General features: G+C 50.6%; 5 protein-coding genes across 5 annotated transcripts; 4 read left to right on the top strand and 1 right to left on the bottom strand.

The window, feature by feature from the left end:
- Positions 1-1,180: 1,180 nt before the first annotated feature.
- Positions 1,181-3,991, top strand: DACRYDRAFT_92181 (SDA1-domain-containing protein; the record flags this gene model as incomplete). Its single annotated transcript, XM_040777049.1, has 11 exons — positions 1,181-1,384; positions 1,430-1,584; positions 1,639-1,935; positions 1,984-2,116; positions 2,167-2,268; positions 2,324-2,432; positions 2,480-2,585; positions 2,636-2,969; positions 3,023-3,112; positions 3,162-3,401; positions 3,451-3,991. 11 exons carry the CDS (start codon positions 1,181-1,183, stop codon positions 3,856-3,858), a joined length of 2,178 nt encoding a protein of 725 aa, XP_040632884.1. The 3' UTR covers positions 3,859-3,991.
- Positions 3,992-4,110: 119 nt separating this feature from the next.
- On the bottom strand, positions 4,111-5,721 carry DACRYDRAFT_102948 (actin 1; the record flags this gene model as incomplete). Its single annotated transcript, XM_040767690.1, has 10 exons — positions 4,111-4,121; positions 4,173-4,311; positions 4,365-4,480; positions 4,533-4,561; positions 4,614-5,282; positions 5,335-5,403; positions 5,457-5,484; positions 5,536-5,541; positions 5,601-5,637; positions 5,689-5,721. 10 exons carry the CDS (start codon positions 5,719-5,721, stop codon positions 4,111-4,113), a joined length of 1,137 nt encoding a protein of 378 aa, XP_040632883.1.
- Positions 5,722-6,221: 500 nt separating this feature from the next.
- DACRYDRAFT_73212 (uncharacterized protein) lies at positions 6,222-7,534 on the top strand (the record flags this gene model as incomplete). Its single annotated transcript, XM_040775998.1, has 6 exons — positions 6,222-6,291; positions 6,347-6,493; positions 6,542-6,653; positions 6,708-6,922; positions 6,976-7,129; positions 7,184-7,534. Exons 1-6 carry the CDS (start codon positions 6,266-6,268, stop codon positions 7,532-7,534), a joined length of 1,005 nt encoding a protein of 334 aa, XP_040632882.1. The 5' UTR covers positions 6,222-6,265.
- A 108-nt stretch (positions 7,535-7,642) lies between these two features.
- Positions 7,643-8,967, top strand: DACRYDRAFT_19324 (PRTase-like protein). Its single transcript, XM_040771453.1, has 11 exons — positions 7,643-7,777; positions 7,827-7,879; positions 7,928-7,975; positions 8,025-8,092; positions 8,147-8,212; positions 8,263-8,301; positions 8,353-8,404; positions 8,458-8,540; positions 8,607-8,663; positions 8,710-8,786; positions 8,837-8,967. Exons 1-11 carry the CDS (start codon positions 7,650-7,652, stop codon positions 8,847-8,849), a joined length of 684 nt encoding a protein of 227 aa, XP_040632881.1. The 5' UTR covers positions 7,643-7,649; the 3' UTR covers positions 8,850-8,967.
- Positions 8,968-9,165: 198 nt separating this feature from the next.
- DACRYDRAFT_19322 (uncharacterized protein) lies at positions 9,166-15,088 on the top strand. Its single transcript, XM_040771452.1, has 8 exons — positions 9,166-9,519; positions 9,577-13,119; positions 13,172-13,773; positions 13,826-14,276; positions 14,332-14,391; positions 14,443-14,497; positions 14,549-14,767; positions 14,831-15,088. The coding sequence occupies exons 1-4, from the start codon at positions 9,319-9,321 to the stop codon at positions 14,028-14,030; spliced, it is 4,551 nt and encodes a 1,516-aa protein (XP_040632880.1). The 5' UTR covers positions 9,166-9,318; the 3' UTR covers positions 14,031-14,276; positions 14,332-14,391; positions 14,443-14,497; positions 14,549-14,767; positions 14,831-15,088.
- The last annotated feature ends 152 nt before the right edge of the window (positions 15,089-15,240 follow it).

Below are 15,240 nucleotides of genomic sequence, written 5' to 3'. Positions count from 1 at the left end.
ATGCGAGAAGCATTCTTCCAGATGTCTCATGAGACCTTCATTCAACTATTGCCTGAAAAGGGATATCTCCCATTCATTTTCACTCATAACAGTTCTGATTCCCCTGACTAGAGGGAGGAAGGGAAGCAGCCCCAGCCACTCCCACATAAAAGTGCCTCAGTATTGGCCTTCACTGATGCCAGTCTGATGAAGTATCACTTAGCAGTACTGTGAAGACCATTCTGTATTAGAGAAAACATCTAGATACAGTTTCTAGTGATGATGGTGAGGAGAGAGGAAAGGACACAGAAAAGGGTAGGCTGCAAACAAGTAGGGCCTAGCAATGGAAGCAAACAGAATAGATGAGTAAGGGGGACCCTTACACCACACTGGCATGTCAGCCTCAACATGACTTTCAGCATTCATTGTGGCTGTGCATATACCCCCTGGAGCAGGGAGGTATTCGAGCCGGCTGTAGGCTGGTCCTGAACTTATAATATTAGTCATTTTGAGAAGTCAGATGTTCACAAAAACAGAATGTCAACCTCGTTTGTTTGTATGATCTTCCTTGGCTCAATCGAAATAATTGTGTCTAAAAGTCACCATCTGCATGAGTGGACCCTGAATAAGAGTTAGTGCCCGGAGCCGATGGATAAGGGGCAAACCGGAGGGAATTCCTCCGGTGCCCCGTCTTCGGAGATATTGCTGGCACATTAATGCCCCTCCGGAGGCAAATACTCAGGACCCTCTCCTTCACACAGTGCCCAACTTTCCTCACATGTCAAAAGAGCAAGAAGGGAAAGCTCGGGGTCCTGTCTTCCCAGAGTGGCCAAACATATCTCAGAGGCAGCAAAAAGGGGTTAAAGAAGCTAGAAAAAACTGGCAGAAGTTTATCAAATTATTTTCTGTTCAATTTTGCCACAATATTAATTCATTATAGGCTACTGTTTTGTTAACTGTGAGCAAACAAAAATTAGGACCCCTATCGCATAAGACTAGTGTCCTGGCCCGCATGTTTCGACAGGTGAAAAGGCTGCGAGCTCTGCGGAGGCATTCTGGGCATTTGCCTCCGGGGCATTGCGGGAGCAATATTATCTCCGAAGACGGGCACCGGAGGAATTCATTCCCTCAGACAAACGGGGAAGATTTTGCCTCCGGGCACTTTCCGTGTTCTTTGGACTCAAGGCCAACATCCTGCATCATGACCAGAGCGCACTCTTCCAGAGGCCCGTTGCTGACCTCAAACCTTCCCCAACTCCAAAATCTCATCAAAAGAGACCCAGCTGGATACAAGGAAGAATTTTTGCAGCAATGGAACCATTACCAGAGCGTCATGCTCATCTTCGAGCACAGACCTGCCGAACACGCCGAACAGTTTAGAGAGCTGGTCACGTTCATTGCGCAGGCATGTAACAGTGTGTGAAATGTCTATTTGCTAATATCTTCTCAGGTCTCTCAGTGCTACCCAGTTGAAACCGCCACATTTTCGTCCCAGATAGCATCGCTGCTCCTCCGGAGTTTTTCGACTCTTGCCCCAGACACCCGAAAAAGTCTGGTCCAAAATCTCGTTCTCCTTAGGAACAAAGGTGTCATCAACTCCATCGAGTGAATTTCACTTTTCCTCAGCTTCCTGCATGCCAGATTTGACCTGAGACACAGGTTGTTGCAGACTCTGTTTCCTTTACTTTCTCAGACGACGTCCACGTCCTTACGAAGCTTCATCCGCAGAACCATCTTGCTTGATATTCGCACGGCAAACCAAAAAGCTCAAAATCATAAACTTAATCGATCTGTGCAGGCTATGCTGTTCGGTATGCTTGAGCGTGGCATGGGAGCTGAAATGATCGGGGACAAAGGCAAGTTGAGAGAGAGGTTGAACGAGGCACCACGACGGTCGACGGACGAAGCAGTGTGGGCTATTGCTCTCACCAAAGAACTCTGGAAGCGAGGCGTGTGGTGAGCTCAGAGCATTCTTGAAACCGGAAGTGTTCTGACCTCAAGCAGGAAAGACGAAAAAACCGTCTCTATCGTAGCATTAGGATGCATACACCCGTCTGCGAAGGTCCAGAAAGCTGCGTATTACTTCTTTTTGGGAAGCGAGGACGACGACGAACCATGCAGTGAGGAAGAAGACGAGGTGAATCCTATTCGTGTACCAGTGATGTTGTCTGACGGTTCCTTTACCAGGGTCCTGACATCAAACAGCTGAAGCATCAAAGGCTGGTCAAAAAGAAGACCCGAAGTGAAGATCGGAAAATAGCAAAAGCCGTAAAGATTGCCAAGAAAAAGGTACTGCTTCGACATACTAGTGATTCACCCAACCATTCTGAAACGCTCTTCCAAGACCAAAACCAACGACGACGCGAAAGGGAACACCAATTTCTGGGCGATCCAGCTCATACGAGATCCACAAACCTTTGCTGAAAAGCTATGTGATCACTTACAACGATATGGTGCAGTTTCAATGTGCTCTCCACTTCTTCTATTTATCCCCTTCCAGACAAGCGGATGTCATTGGACCATAAAGTGCTCATAATGCAGCTTCTAAGCCGTGTCATGGGCTACCATAAGCTCTGCGTTCTAGGGTTCTACGGCTACGTCGTGAAGTAAACTTTCATTAGCGTGCATTAATATCCAGCACTGATTCCAGTGCCAGGTATCTGACTTACCATCAATTGCGAGTCACCGTCATACTTGTGGCTTTGGCTCAATCCGTACACGACCTTACACCTCCTGATGTGTTGACCCCGGTCATCCGAAAACTTGCACATGAGTTTATTCACCCCGGAGTGGGCTCTGAGGTTATCGCCGCGGGTTTGAACGCTATACGCGAGGTTTGTCGCAGACAGCCTTGGAGCATGGAGGAAGACCTGCTCGGTGATCTTGTGGAATACAGAAAGAGCCGAGATAAAGGCGTCATGGTGGCTGCCAGGGGTTTACTCCAGCTTTACAGAGAAGTCAATCCTGGCTTGTTGAAGCGTCGTGAGAGAGTATGTCCTGTATTTCCTTATTGAGGCGGGCATATCATTGATAGACGATCTAGGGAAAAACAGCCAGTATGGCCAATAGCTCGGTCACACCACTTCCATATGGACACGCGCCTAAGCCCGCAGTCGATATCGAGGGTATTCAGGTATTTTCTGTTGGCGTCTTTTTGATTCCTTATCGCTGATGCCGATCAGCTACTTCAAGAGCAAAATCACAGCGTGTCCGATGACAGGGGAGAAGATAATTGGGAGGGGTGGGAAGTTGAATCCGATTCCGATGAATCTTCCAGTGATTGGATCGCTGTAAGCTCAGAGGACGAAGGAGACATCGTCATAAGCGACAGCGAGGACGATGGCGACCGGAGTACAAGGCCTCCTGCTCCGAAAGAATACTCGGCAACCCCGCACCCTGTTGAGAGTATTGCGACCACTAAGGCAATTTCTAATCATATCGTGCACTGAACTTTGTTGACCCCTTACGCAGATACTCACTCCTGCTGATTTCGCCTTGCTTAAAAAACTCAAATCGGAGAGCAGCCCCCACACTAGTGAGGGAAATCGAGGGACGAAGAGGAAGGCCAATTCTACTAGCGCGGCAATAGAGTCGGAGCAGGCAACATTTGTCACGGAAGCCGACATTATGGGACCACGGAAGAGGGTAAAAGCTGACTACGAAGAACGCATGGCATCCGTTAGAGAAGGACGAGAAGGACGCGAAAAATATGGTTCCAAGAAGGGGAAGAAATCCAAGGATGTGCCGAGCAGCACCACAAACCGTCAGAAAGCTCGCAACAAGCCCGTCATGATGATACTCTCTAGCAACGCCGTGCGCAGCAAGAAAAGAGCGTCCCTTCGGGAGAAGCAGCAGCGTCTCCGCAAAGGAAAACGTTGATACCACACTTCCATATGTGAATACTACCATCCACATTGATAACAGACGGCCCCATTGGGTAGAAGGGATGGTCTCGATTGCACCTCTTACCGTTCTTGTCTTAGGACTCGTGATTGAATTCAATCAGTTAGTCAGAAATAGACGAAGCTAATTGACATTGCTCTATCGAGAACAAAGGTAATCGTAACACCATACTACTCGAAATCCACCAGTTGTTTCGGTTCACGTCCAACACATCAGTTTTCTGTTCATTCAGAAGCACTCTAAACAATAGTCATGTCCCATCCTCACACAAAAACAAAAGCTGTACGTACTGCGATGCACAATACCAGGTCCAGACTCATCGTATTCCTGTTTGGAGACCCACAGATTTTGGAAGGTGCTCAGCGAGGCCAGGATAGAGCCACCAATCCAGACTGAGTACTTGCGCTCAGGAGGAGCCACGATCTTGACCTGCGAAAAGGAATCAGGTCGCTTCACAAACAGCCCATTTATCATGTCCATACCTTCATGCTCGAAGGGGACAGGGCGGTCAGTTCCTTTTGCATGCGGTCCGCGATTCCGGGGTACATGGTGGTACCACCAGACAGGACAACATTGCCATACAAGTCTCTACGGATGTCTGATGGCAACATAAATAATGCATAGGACTAAAGACTTAGTGAGGCACTTACCCAGATCACACTTGAAGATGGAATTGTAGCTTATACATAGGATTAGCTGTTGTTGACAACATGTTATCCCGAAACGCTCACGTGGTCTCATGGATGCCAGCAGCTTCGAGACCGAGGAAGGCGGGCTGGAACAGGGCCTCGGGCGTTCGGAACCGCTCGTTGCCAATCGTGATAACCTGGCCATCGGGAAGCTCATAGCTCTTCTCCAGAGCAGAGCTCTGCGCTGCCGTCTGCATTTCCTGATCGAAATCCAACGCAACATAACAGAGCTTCTCCTTAATGTCTCGGACGATTTCGCGTTCGGCAGTGGTAGTGAAAGTATATCCGCGTTCCATGAGAATCTTGATAAGGTAGTCGGTCAAATCACGGCCAGCGAGATCCAAACGGAGAATGGCATGCGGGAGAGCAAAACCCTCGTAAATGGGAACAGTGTGGGTAACACCATCACCAGAATCGAGCACAATACCGGTAGTACGACCAGACGCATAAAGAGACAAGACAGCTTGAATGGCAACGTAGAAGGCAGGAGCGTTGAATGTTTCGAACATAATCTGTGTCATCTTCTCCCTGTTGGCTTTGGGGTTCAGAGGAGCCTCAGTGAGAAGAACAGGATGCTCCTCAGGGGCAACACGGAGCTCATTGTAGAAAGTGTGGTGCCAGATCTTCTCCATATCATCCCAGTTGGTGACGATGCCGTGCTCAATAGGATACTTGAGAGTCAGGATTCCTCTCTTGGACTGTGCCTCATCTCTACAATAAGTCGTCAACGAGTCATTCTGCCGTACGGGACGATAGAACGAACCCGACATAAGAGTCCTTCTGGCCCATTCCAACCATTACACCCTGGTGGCGGGGACGGCCAACAATGGAGCTGGATATTCGCATTGGTTTGTGGCAATGCCAGGAGTGGTAGGAAGGACGTACGGGAACACGGCCCTTGGAGCGTCATCGCCTGAACTCCGGATCAAAATAAAGTCCCATGAAAATCACATCGCTGCATTACCTGCGACTGAAGTGGGTGGATTGTGTAAGCTCGTATCACGTTGTTGGAGCATAAAGGGGACTTACAACCAGCTTTGCACATGCCGGATCCGTTATCAATAACCTGAGTCTACGTAAGACTGCATCTTTATTCGGACAATTGAAATCATCATACGAGGGCAGCGACCTCATCTTCTCCAGAGTTCATGATGATAGACTGTCAATACAAAGAAGAGTGAGTAGTCGGCTTAGATGAAGGCGAAGAGATGACGAAAAGAGACAAGAACGTGAGGGTGGTGGGCACACGCGTGTTTTGTGTTTCCTTATAACGGGTTCGTACCAAGGCGGTGCAGCAGCTCCTGTCTCCGTGTAGAACTGCCTGTAGAAGCGCAGCGCACCTTGTACTGCGGGACAGGCCCCGTAAAGCGGCAAAGTCGAAATATAGAGAATGTGACTGAGATGCGCACGATGCGACTCACCTAGATGTTAGTTAGCTGCTGGAGGAGTAAAGAAGAGTTGTGTGTGAAAGTACGCAAACAAGAGAACGCACGTCGGGGCCAATTACAGGGCGGAGTTGAGGTAGCCCCGACCATCACGAACTTCAGGGCAAGCTCTTATCACGTGGCAGACTCCAACGCGGGGTTGGGACGCGTACGCCTCTTACGTGAGAAACGCCACTTTGTAACTTACATGCAGGCGCATCATAAAACCATTCCACCCATCCTCCGCCTTGTCCACAGCTGTTCTGCACCATGGTCTTAGAAGCATGTATGATCGTGTAAGCAATCTGACCGTCCATCCTGTTGAATGTCTTGGTAACCACAGCGCCGTAGCATCGATAACTCCGAGTTCATGCGCAACGGAGACTTCCAACCAACGCGCTTTGGTGCGCAGTCTGATGCCGTCTCTTCCATCTTCCAAACGAAGGTGGATTCCAACCCAGAGAACACGGTTGGTGTCATGACCATGGCTGGCAAAGCGTGAGGCATCTGATTTTCATGTGCTAGTAGTGTTGATGAGTATCACAGACCCGAGGTGCTTGTAACACCCACTCAGGATATCGGGAAGATACTTTCTGCACTCCACAACACAAGACTTGGAGGTGAAGCAGATATTGCAACGGGCATTCAAGTTGCTCAGGTATTTCGTGCAGCCTATGTGTTCGGGTGCCGGGCCCTGAAATTTACATGACAGCTAGCCCTGAAGCACCGACCCAACAAAAGCCAACGTCAAAGAATCGTCGTTTTCGTAGGATCCCCTGTTAATGCGGATGAGAAGTCCCTTGTGAAGCTGGGGAAAAAATTGAAAAAGAACAATATTGCCATTGACATTGTTAACTTTGGCGAGGAAGAGGAAAATCAAACTAAACTGGAGGAGTTCGTGAAGGCGACCGACAGTAGCAACAATTCGTGAGTAGTCATCTGGGCTGCGGGGTTTGGACGTATCTGATTGTCTCCCCCAGCCATCTTGTAAGCGTACCACCAGGTCCTCACCTTCTGTCCGATTTTATTTTCGCGTCGCCAATGCTGGAAGGTGATGGGGCTGCTCCTAGAGGTGGATTCGGGGCTGGCGATGATTTTGCAATGGACCCCAATATGGATCCAGAGCTGGCCGAGGTGTGCCATTTCCATATAAATTCCGAATCGCTAGGGTTGATCCCTGTTGCTCAGGCACTGCGACTGTCGTTGGCTGAAGAGCGGGCTCGGGAAGCGGCTGTCGCGGCTGCAGCTGTCTCTACAGGCGAGCCAGCCATCACATCCACCCAACCGATAACCCCCGCACCTCCAGAGACCATGGACGAGGACGAGCTGATGCTGCAACAGGCCTTGGCACTGTCACAGAGCGAGCGTGGGCCGGAAGATCACGAGGGTGATGTTCACATGGGTGATGAGGCCCCCGCTAGTGCTGCAGAGGGGGAAGAAGACGAAGAGGAAGCTATTAGGTTAGCGATTGAAATGAGTCTGAAAGAGAACAAGGAAAAGGAGGAGCATGGGCCAACTCGTGAGGAACACAAATCGTAGCGCACGTCCCTTTAGATTGTAGTATCATCGATGCGTGTCACGCGACATGATGTTTGCTTCCCGCAGACCATGCAAGGGTTCTGTTGCTCTGGTCGTCCAGCCTTCAATTTCTTCAATGACTACACGCGAACGTATAGCCTCCCAGACGTCTCCTGCAGAGCTCCCACCTAATGTGGTCACGCTGCCTCAGACAGCGCAGCTAGAAGCGCTCTATACAATTATTCGTGACAAGGACACGAAAAGGTCAATCGCGTTGTCATCGTGGCTTTCAAAATGCTGAATACCCGAGAAGGGGCGACTTCATATTCTATACCGATCGTATAATACGCCTACTGGTTGAAGAGGGTCAGTTTTCAGCCCTTGCGTTTCTGTTCTTATTGAGGGTCATCCAAGGTTTGAATCATCTTCCCGTTGTCCCCAAGACGGTGATCACGCCCACCGGTACAAACAATCCTCTCGGAAATTCTTTTTCCTAACATGGAGGGCATAGGGGAGAAATATGATGGGGTAGGTTTCAAAGGCCGCATCTGCGGAGTGTCCATTTTGAGGGCCGGCGAAGTATGAGCGATGTCATCATTTCCGTAATATATCACTGAGCTCCCCAATGTAAAGGCGATGGAGGCTGGCCTACGCGAAGTCTGTCGGAGCGTTCGGATTGGGAAGATTCTCATACAGAGGGCATGTACTATCTGCGGTGGTTTGAACTCCCTTCTGAGGTCGTTGGCCAGGACGAAGAGACCGCCGAAGCAAAGCTTTTTTATTCAAAGGTGCGTGCCCTTGTTTCTCTCTCATCGTGGTGTATACCAATCTTTTCGAAGCTTCCCGATGACATAGCCAATCGTTACGTTCTTCTCTTGGATCCGATGCTGGGTATGACACCATGATTCGCATTGTCTTCCGAGTTAAACACTATGTATCTCTAGCAACTGGAGGATCGGCAATCAAGGCCGTCGAGGTATTACAGCAAGCAGGTGTACCTGAGGAGCGGATCATATTTATCAACCTGGTCAGTGTACCTTCGCGGGGCTCCGGTACTAAAAGGATGATGAATACCAACCCTGTGTTTCTTTAGGTCGCATCACCCGAGGGAATCAATGCTTTCTGCATGAAGCATCCCACCACTCGTGTAGTATGTTGAATTCCAGAGGTCCAAAGGTTATTCTCAACAGTGGCAGATAACCGGATGGATTGATCGTGGCCTGAATGAAAAAGCGTATATTGTGCCTGGACTGGGTGATTTCGGAGAACGCAGGTGAGCAGATACTGCCTGGGAAAGGTACTGCTGCATGACGACACATGTAGGTACACGTGTTGACGTATGACCGTGTTTCAGACGTGGTTGCCAGCATTTTTTTTTTGCCCCGCAATTCCGTAGTATATGTAGCAAGTGGATGTGTTGCCGTTTTCACTCTATGATGACAAATATATTAATTCAGACCAAAAGCGCAAACCCGGGGTGGATCGGACTCTTCCGGCGCGTTGGCTCCCGAGAAATGATGTGGCTGTGTAGCGGAGTCACCCGCCGATCCCCTTTTTGCGGACTCTACGCGTTCTGCTCGTGTGAGACCGCGCCGGTTCCCCGCTGCAAACCGAAATGCACTGCTAACTACTAGACCAACTCTCTCCTCCCAGCGGTCACCATTACAGCCTACACCACTCCTTCACAACACGACCATCGCAGCGCTGCATTGACAGTCGTCTGCGTCGCCCCACTCATCCCTCACACCGTCTTTGTAGGCGCCTCTTGAGATTTGCCCCGCACAGGGCTTCACCATCGTGCTCTCATGATTCCCAAATTTGCCACCCACTTGCTCCAACTCAAATCGCAAGGCACACATCACATACGCAACGTCCTCCAATCAACAAGCTCTACTACCTCTTTGCCATGGTCTGGCGTCGGATCTTCGAGTTCTTCCTGGGGAAGCTCAACCGGAGCCGGAGGCGCTAAATTCAATGCAGGAAGCCGGTTCTATGCAGGTTACACGGTAGGCCTGTCTGCTCTGCGCACATCTCTCAATCTCCTCATACCATTCTTTTCCCAGGGACCAGGTCGCGTTATCACTCAGGCCACATCAATTCCCGCTGCAGACGGGTCTAATGGGCAGCTTGACGATACGGACGAGCGTAATCAGGCTCTTCGAGCCAAGACATTATCTCTTACCGATGCTCCTCGTCTCCCTCGTCGTCGCAGCAGCGTGTCTCTACTCTCCTCCCGTCAGCATCTCTCTCCTGAAGCACCCAACGAAGCACAGAGCTCCGCGATACATACTCAGGCCAAACATGCTTTCATGAATGACGATCGTGTTGCCGCCACAACAGCAGAAGGGTGCGGCGACGTGTCCCCCCGAACCCGTCGTAATTCCACGTCTGTGTTGGATCGCGAAGTCTCATCAGCAGATTCAGACACCCTCGACAGTGATACAAACGGCCTGCTTTCCCAAGCGACCGAGGGTCAAGCTGTTGATGAAGAACCTGCACCATTGCGCACAGATGCTACCCTTGAGAGTCAAGTGGTGTTCGAGTCAGCACTTTCCGATCACCAGACCGCAAACGAATCGAGGTCATCGGAGCAAATCTCCATGACAAGGGAAGCCCTTCATGAGGAGCCAGCCGTCAAGAACATCCCGGTTGACCGAGAAGGCGAAGGTGAACATGGACTAAGCCCGACAGATCTCGAGCGATACAACGCATTAAAGTTGGCAAAGCAATCCGGCTCCGTATTGCAGGTGATGCAGGAGATTCGTAGGCTTCGGCAATCGGACGACGCCCACTCGGTAGGAACTTATAACATGGCCCTTCTTGCAGTGAATGCTGTACGGACGAAAGGCATGCCCATTGCCGTTATTCTCGAACTGTATAATGAAATGCTCGAGCGCAATCTCGTTCCGAACTCTGTCACTTATGCAAACGTCATCCGTGCTCTCTGCGATCGCGACCACGACATCAACGAACTGATCGCATCTGGCCAATTGAGCACTTCCGATCAGAACACATCCGCCCGGACGGCAGCGGCTAATCCGGACGCATCGGCTGTGGAACACGCACGGCTACTCCGGAGGGAGGAGAATTTCGCATCTGCCATGGCGCTATTCAATGCGGCACATGCCCTCCGTGCCAGTCACTTCGGTATCGAAATCTACAATGTGCTGTTACGATCGGCTGGGTATCGTGGTGACATAGAATCTGCCATTCGTGTTTACTCGCATCTGGAACGTCGTTCAGATATCAAGCCAACCATAGCAACTTACGGGCATCTTATAAGCGCGTACGCGCGTGGAAAGGACGTCGATGCCGCGCAAGACATCTTCAATGAATTCCGAAACGCCGCCAAGTCTGGCAGTCTCGACTGGGGAGCAAATCAAGTTGCAGCCAGGCGCGTCTTCATGCAGGTGTACAATCGTATGATATCGGCCTATTTCCAGTGCGGCGAGCCACGAGGAGCATTGGCGTTATTGGAGGAGATGCTTGGGCCTCACTCGAAGGAGAACTTTGGGCCTAGTGATATTCCAGCGCCATCGACATCGACATTCACTGAGATAATTGCTGGTTTTTGTGACAGCGGCGATGTTCGCAGCGCTGTGAAATGGTTCGAGCGACTGCTGCAGAGCCAGACGACGGCCCCAAGGAACGATCCGTACGCCGCATCCAAATCACCCTTACGGCCTGATCGTGAAGCTTGGGTGGTCATCTTCCGCCACTTGGCTGAAGCAGGACAACTGGAAAAACTGGAAGAATTGCTCTCTCGCATGATCGAAACAGCACCGCAAGGCTACGTCCCACTCCAGGCATCGGACATTAACGAGTTCATCAGCGTGAACACCGATTACCTTTCCTCTAGTGAAGGCATGGAACAACGATCTAGATCTCTACACATTGTCAAGCAGCTGAAGTCTATTCTCCCGCAGTGTGCGACCATTGCCAAACTATCGAATCAACGCATCTATGCACACGAATGGACTTTGACTCGAACACTCATTCAATTGGGAGAGTTCTCCGATGCCCTCAGGTGGATGGATGCTCTGGTTTCCCGTGAACTGCAAGACATAGAGGTGGCGCGCGGCTCAAAAGTTGGCGAATACCTGACTCACGGGCTGCAACGTTCGCTGCTACAGTCATCTGGGGAATTTCTGGAAGCCTCCCAGCACTGTGAGCAGACTCTCACCCTGACGCAGCTCCTCGACTTGATGGCAATTCTACGCGAGGCGGGTGTCGTACCAGAGACGCGATTGCATGCTGCGTTGGTCTCCATGTATATGAACTCGAAGACGGAATGGCTGCAAAAGATGCCTGAAAGGACGTCTCTGCTATCCATCATCAATTCTTTCATCGCCGTGCACGCATCGGCAGCTGCTGGGGATGCAGTTTCAAGAAGCAATATGGAACCGTATTTCACCTCGTCGTCATCCTTACCTGGCATGGAATATCTCCTCGAGGACTTGCGTGCCACCGCATCGCCATGGAACGGCAACATCCCGCTGCTTGTCCGAGACGTCGTGCCCATCTACGAAACACTGATTGCCACAGGGGGGCCAGAGTTCACTACACTTGCTTTAGAAAAGCTGGGATCATTGGGTCAAGAAGCCATTCGGTTTGTTGATGAACAAACAGGACTCGCCTCAGCTTGTGCATCCGAATCTGACGCTCCATTGTCATCGTCCTTGCCATCCGAAAGCGGGAAGGTCGCTTCGAACACTGACGCAACTGCATTGACGTCTGAGGTTGACAGTGCATCCAGTGTGTCCGAATATCCATTGGTACGGCCCCAGCGGATAAAGCCAGCACCCTTCAAGATAAATTACAAACTCTCGTCGATGATCGAATCACAGCGACATCGCCTGGACGAGCCCATGCGCTTTTTCGGAATGATCGTCAACGATGCAAAGCGACGACTTTTTGTCACGCCTTCGGCCCTGAGTCTGGTTATTAATGCACTTGGACGGTCCCACCATCTGGACAAAGCGAGAGAGCTGTATTCTATTGCCCAGATAATATTGGCATCGCTCGAGGACGACAAAGAGTCTCAGACTCGAGCCTGGTTCGCTGTGGAAGATGCCATGTTGTGCACCCATGCTTTTGCCAATGACATGGACACGGCAAATGTCCATCGTGCGAGGATGATTGAACAGGGTGGAGCACCCAGTGCCGAAGCATACGCTGTCCTAATCATGACCGTGAACGATTTCACCGATGATTGCAACGTGGCAATGTCGCTGTACAACGAGGCAATTTCCCTTGGAGTAGTCCCCAACGTGTTCCTTTACAACAACATTATCTCAAAATTGTCGAAAGCCCGCAAAGCAGAGGCAGCCCTCGAGATCTTCCAGGAGATGAAGAAGCACGGCGTTCGCCCAACTTCTGTGACTTACGGTGCACTGGTTGGCGCCTGTTGCCGTGTTGGCGATGCGGATACCGCTATGTATTTGTTCAGCGAGATGTCGGCTCAAGCGAACTTCCGACCCAAGGCGCCCCCATTCAACACCATGATCCAGTTCTTTGTTCATACAAAACCCGACAGGGAGCGTGCACTACATTACTACAATTTGATGGTCGCATCAAATGTACAACCAAGTGCCCATACATACAAGGTATGTTGTATACCAATCCATCCATATGCACAGTGACTAACAAATTATAAAGCTGCTCATGGATGCATACGGGTTGATTGAACCTGTTGATATGAGTGCTGTGCAGATCGTCTTTGATCAGCTCGTGGCAAGAAAAGATTTACAGGTGCAGGGTAATCACTGGGCATCTCTTATCACTGCTTGGGGTTGCTCGTGCAAAGATGTTGAGCGAGCTCGCTCGATTTTCGACTCTATCCTGTCGCATCCCACCACATTGCGTTCCGGACAAAAGCTGCCAGACGCCCAAACATGGGAGGCGTTTATCAACGTGCTCGTCACCCAACACCGTTTTGATCTCCTTGGTCCAACTTTGGAGAACTTGCACCAATCTGGTGTCCATATGACTGCATATATCGCGAACGTGGTTATCAGGGGCTATGCGTCTGCTGGCAGTATTGAGCAAGCGCGCGCTGTTTTCGAGGGCATGCGGGATCCCCCGGAAGGAATGGCAGCTTCGTTCAACCACCTAGCGTATAACAGCGTTGAGTCAATTCCGGTATCTACTGACGCACCAGTATACCGTGAGCCATCAACGTACGAGGCCATGATACGGGCTGAGATGGGAGTTGGTGAGCGAGCGCGGGCATTGGGTTTACTGGAGCGCATGGAAGGACGGTAAGGACATTCAGCCCGGCATAGCTTGATGCTGATAGGCGTTTTGCTTTAGACACTTTCCACCCGCAGTAGAAGCCCGTATACGGGGGCTGGTAAACCAGACGATAACGTCAGAGTGGATTCCCGATCTCTTTGATCTCCAAGGCTGGCAAACGGGTTCGTACGGCATGGACCTTGCACACCTCCCAGTTGCCCCCATTACGCATTATACACCACCACCTGTCGACATGGCTATGTATGTCGAAGCATCCGCTTGATCTGCTGACCTCCATCGCTTGGTCTGGTGAGCACTGTGTTCCGTCGTTCCTCCTATATTTTCCTGTTTTTCTTTAAATCTTGTAAGACCTGAAGCTATGTCTGCACATTGGCACAAGTGTACTGTATTATTACAATCTTGCATGACTGGATAGAGGGGAGCGTAGATAGTCATGATGTGTACTTTCAGGACTCATTCGGTAAAAGAGATATGACAGTTCCGTTGTCGCAGATTATCTTGAATCGCACTGTAGGCAACAGAATCAGAATGTGTACTGTTTCATTCAAGGGCAGGTGGCTCACAAATGGTGAATGGCGCTCCTTTCACTTGCCGAATACTAGTGAAATACACACTGCCTTTTCCTGGGTTTTGTTAATGCAAAGGTGCCAAACGATCAACTGGAGTAGAGCTACCCTTGGAGCCTTGTATGCGGAAGCTGACATCGACATTGCCTTGGAGAAGATTGACCTAGTCGAGTGCTCAGATACGGGAGTTTTCTAGTTGGATAGCAATTCATACAGCTCCAGAGATAAACGGGTCACCCAATGCCCACCACTGAGGCTCGAACCGAATGCTTTGACCCAGCACGGGAGTCAAACGCGGATCGAGCTTCAAGCGAGAGATGAGTTGCTGAACGACGGAGCTGGAGAGTCGTTCCTGATTCATTGCATATAAAAGGAAAGCGCCCCATGCAGAAAGCCCGAGCACGCCAAGTCCGATAAAAAGCGGTGTTTTACTCTATTCGGACGAACGATGGGGTCAAATGGGAAGACGTCGACAAAGAGCAGGCAAGAGGCACACTTTAATTTCCGGTAGATCCTGAGGACGAGAGGGCTTTGGGCGGGAATACGCAGTCGAGGCGGGGGTGGAGCCGTGGGTTGCAGAGTAGGCTCTTGTCGAGGGCGTCTTCCGAACGAGACGGAGTATAGCAGGAAGGCGCGATGGTGATGGACGTGCAAAACGTAGAGTGATACCGGCTGTCATGTTGGAGGACAAAGTGGTCGGCGGAACACTGAGCCTGTATGGGAGGATGAACCCACTGACAACGACGAGGGCGTCGTCCAAACGTCCGAGCCGTCGACTGAAGAAGTGCTTGTTCAAGGTTGGGTGCACCTGGATTACGTCAAGTGGCGGTGCGACTTTACATACCATGCGTGATCAATCGGGCCCGGAAAGGTAAAAAGTCAGCACTTGAACAACAGCAACAACCT

Source organism: Dacryopinax primogenitus, assembly GCF_000292625.1.
Source record: "Dacryopinax primogenitus strain DJM-731 SS1 chromosome Unknown DACRYscaffold_1, whole genome shotgun sequence".
NCBI lineage: Eukaryota > Fungi > Basidiomycota > Dacrymycetes > Dacrymycetales > Dacrymycetaceae > Dacryopinax > Dacryopinax primogenitus.
Note: the sequence above shows the minus strand (reverse complement) of the source record. Positions and strands in the feature narration are given on the sequence as shown.

Bases quoted from the DNA above. Each gene is read 5' to 3' on its own strand.
- DACRYDRAFT_19324 (XM_040771453.1), top strand. From the start codon at position 7,650: ATGACTACACGCGAACGTATAGCCTCCCAGACGTCTCCTGCAGAGCTC. The intron at 7,880-7,927 runs GTCAGTTTTCAG...GGGTCATCCAAG, and splicing joins ACGCCTACTGGTTGAAGAGG to GTTTGAATCATCTTCCCGTT. The intron at 8,213-8,262 runs GCATGTACTATC...GTCGTTGGCCAG, and splicing joins GGAAGATTCTCATACAGAGG to GACGAAGAGACCGCCGAAGC.
- DACRYDRAFT_19322 (XM_040771452.1), top strand. From the start codon at position 9,319: ATGATTCCCAAATTTGCCACCCACTTGCTCCAACTCAAATCGCAAGGC. The intron at 9,520-9,576 runs GTAGGCCTGTCT...TTCTTTTCCCAG, and splicing joins GGTTCTATGCAGGTTACACG to GGACCAGGTCGCGTTATCAC. The intron at 13,120-13,171 runs GTATGTTGTATA...CAAATTATAAAG, and splicing joins CAAGTGCCCATACATACAAG to CTGCTCATGGATGCATACGG.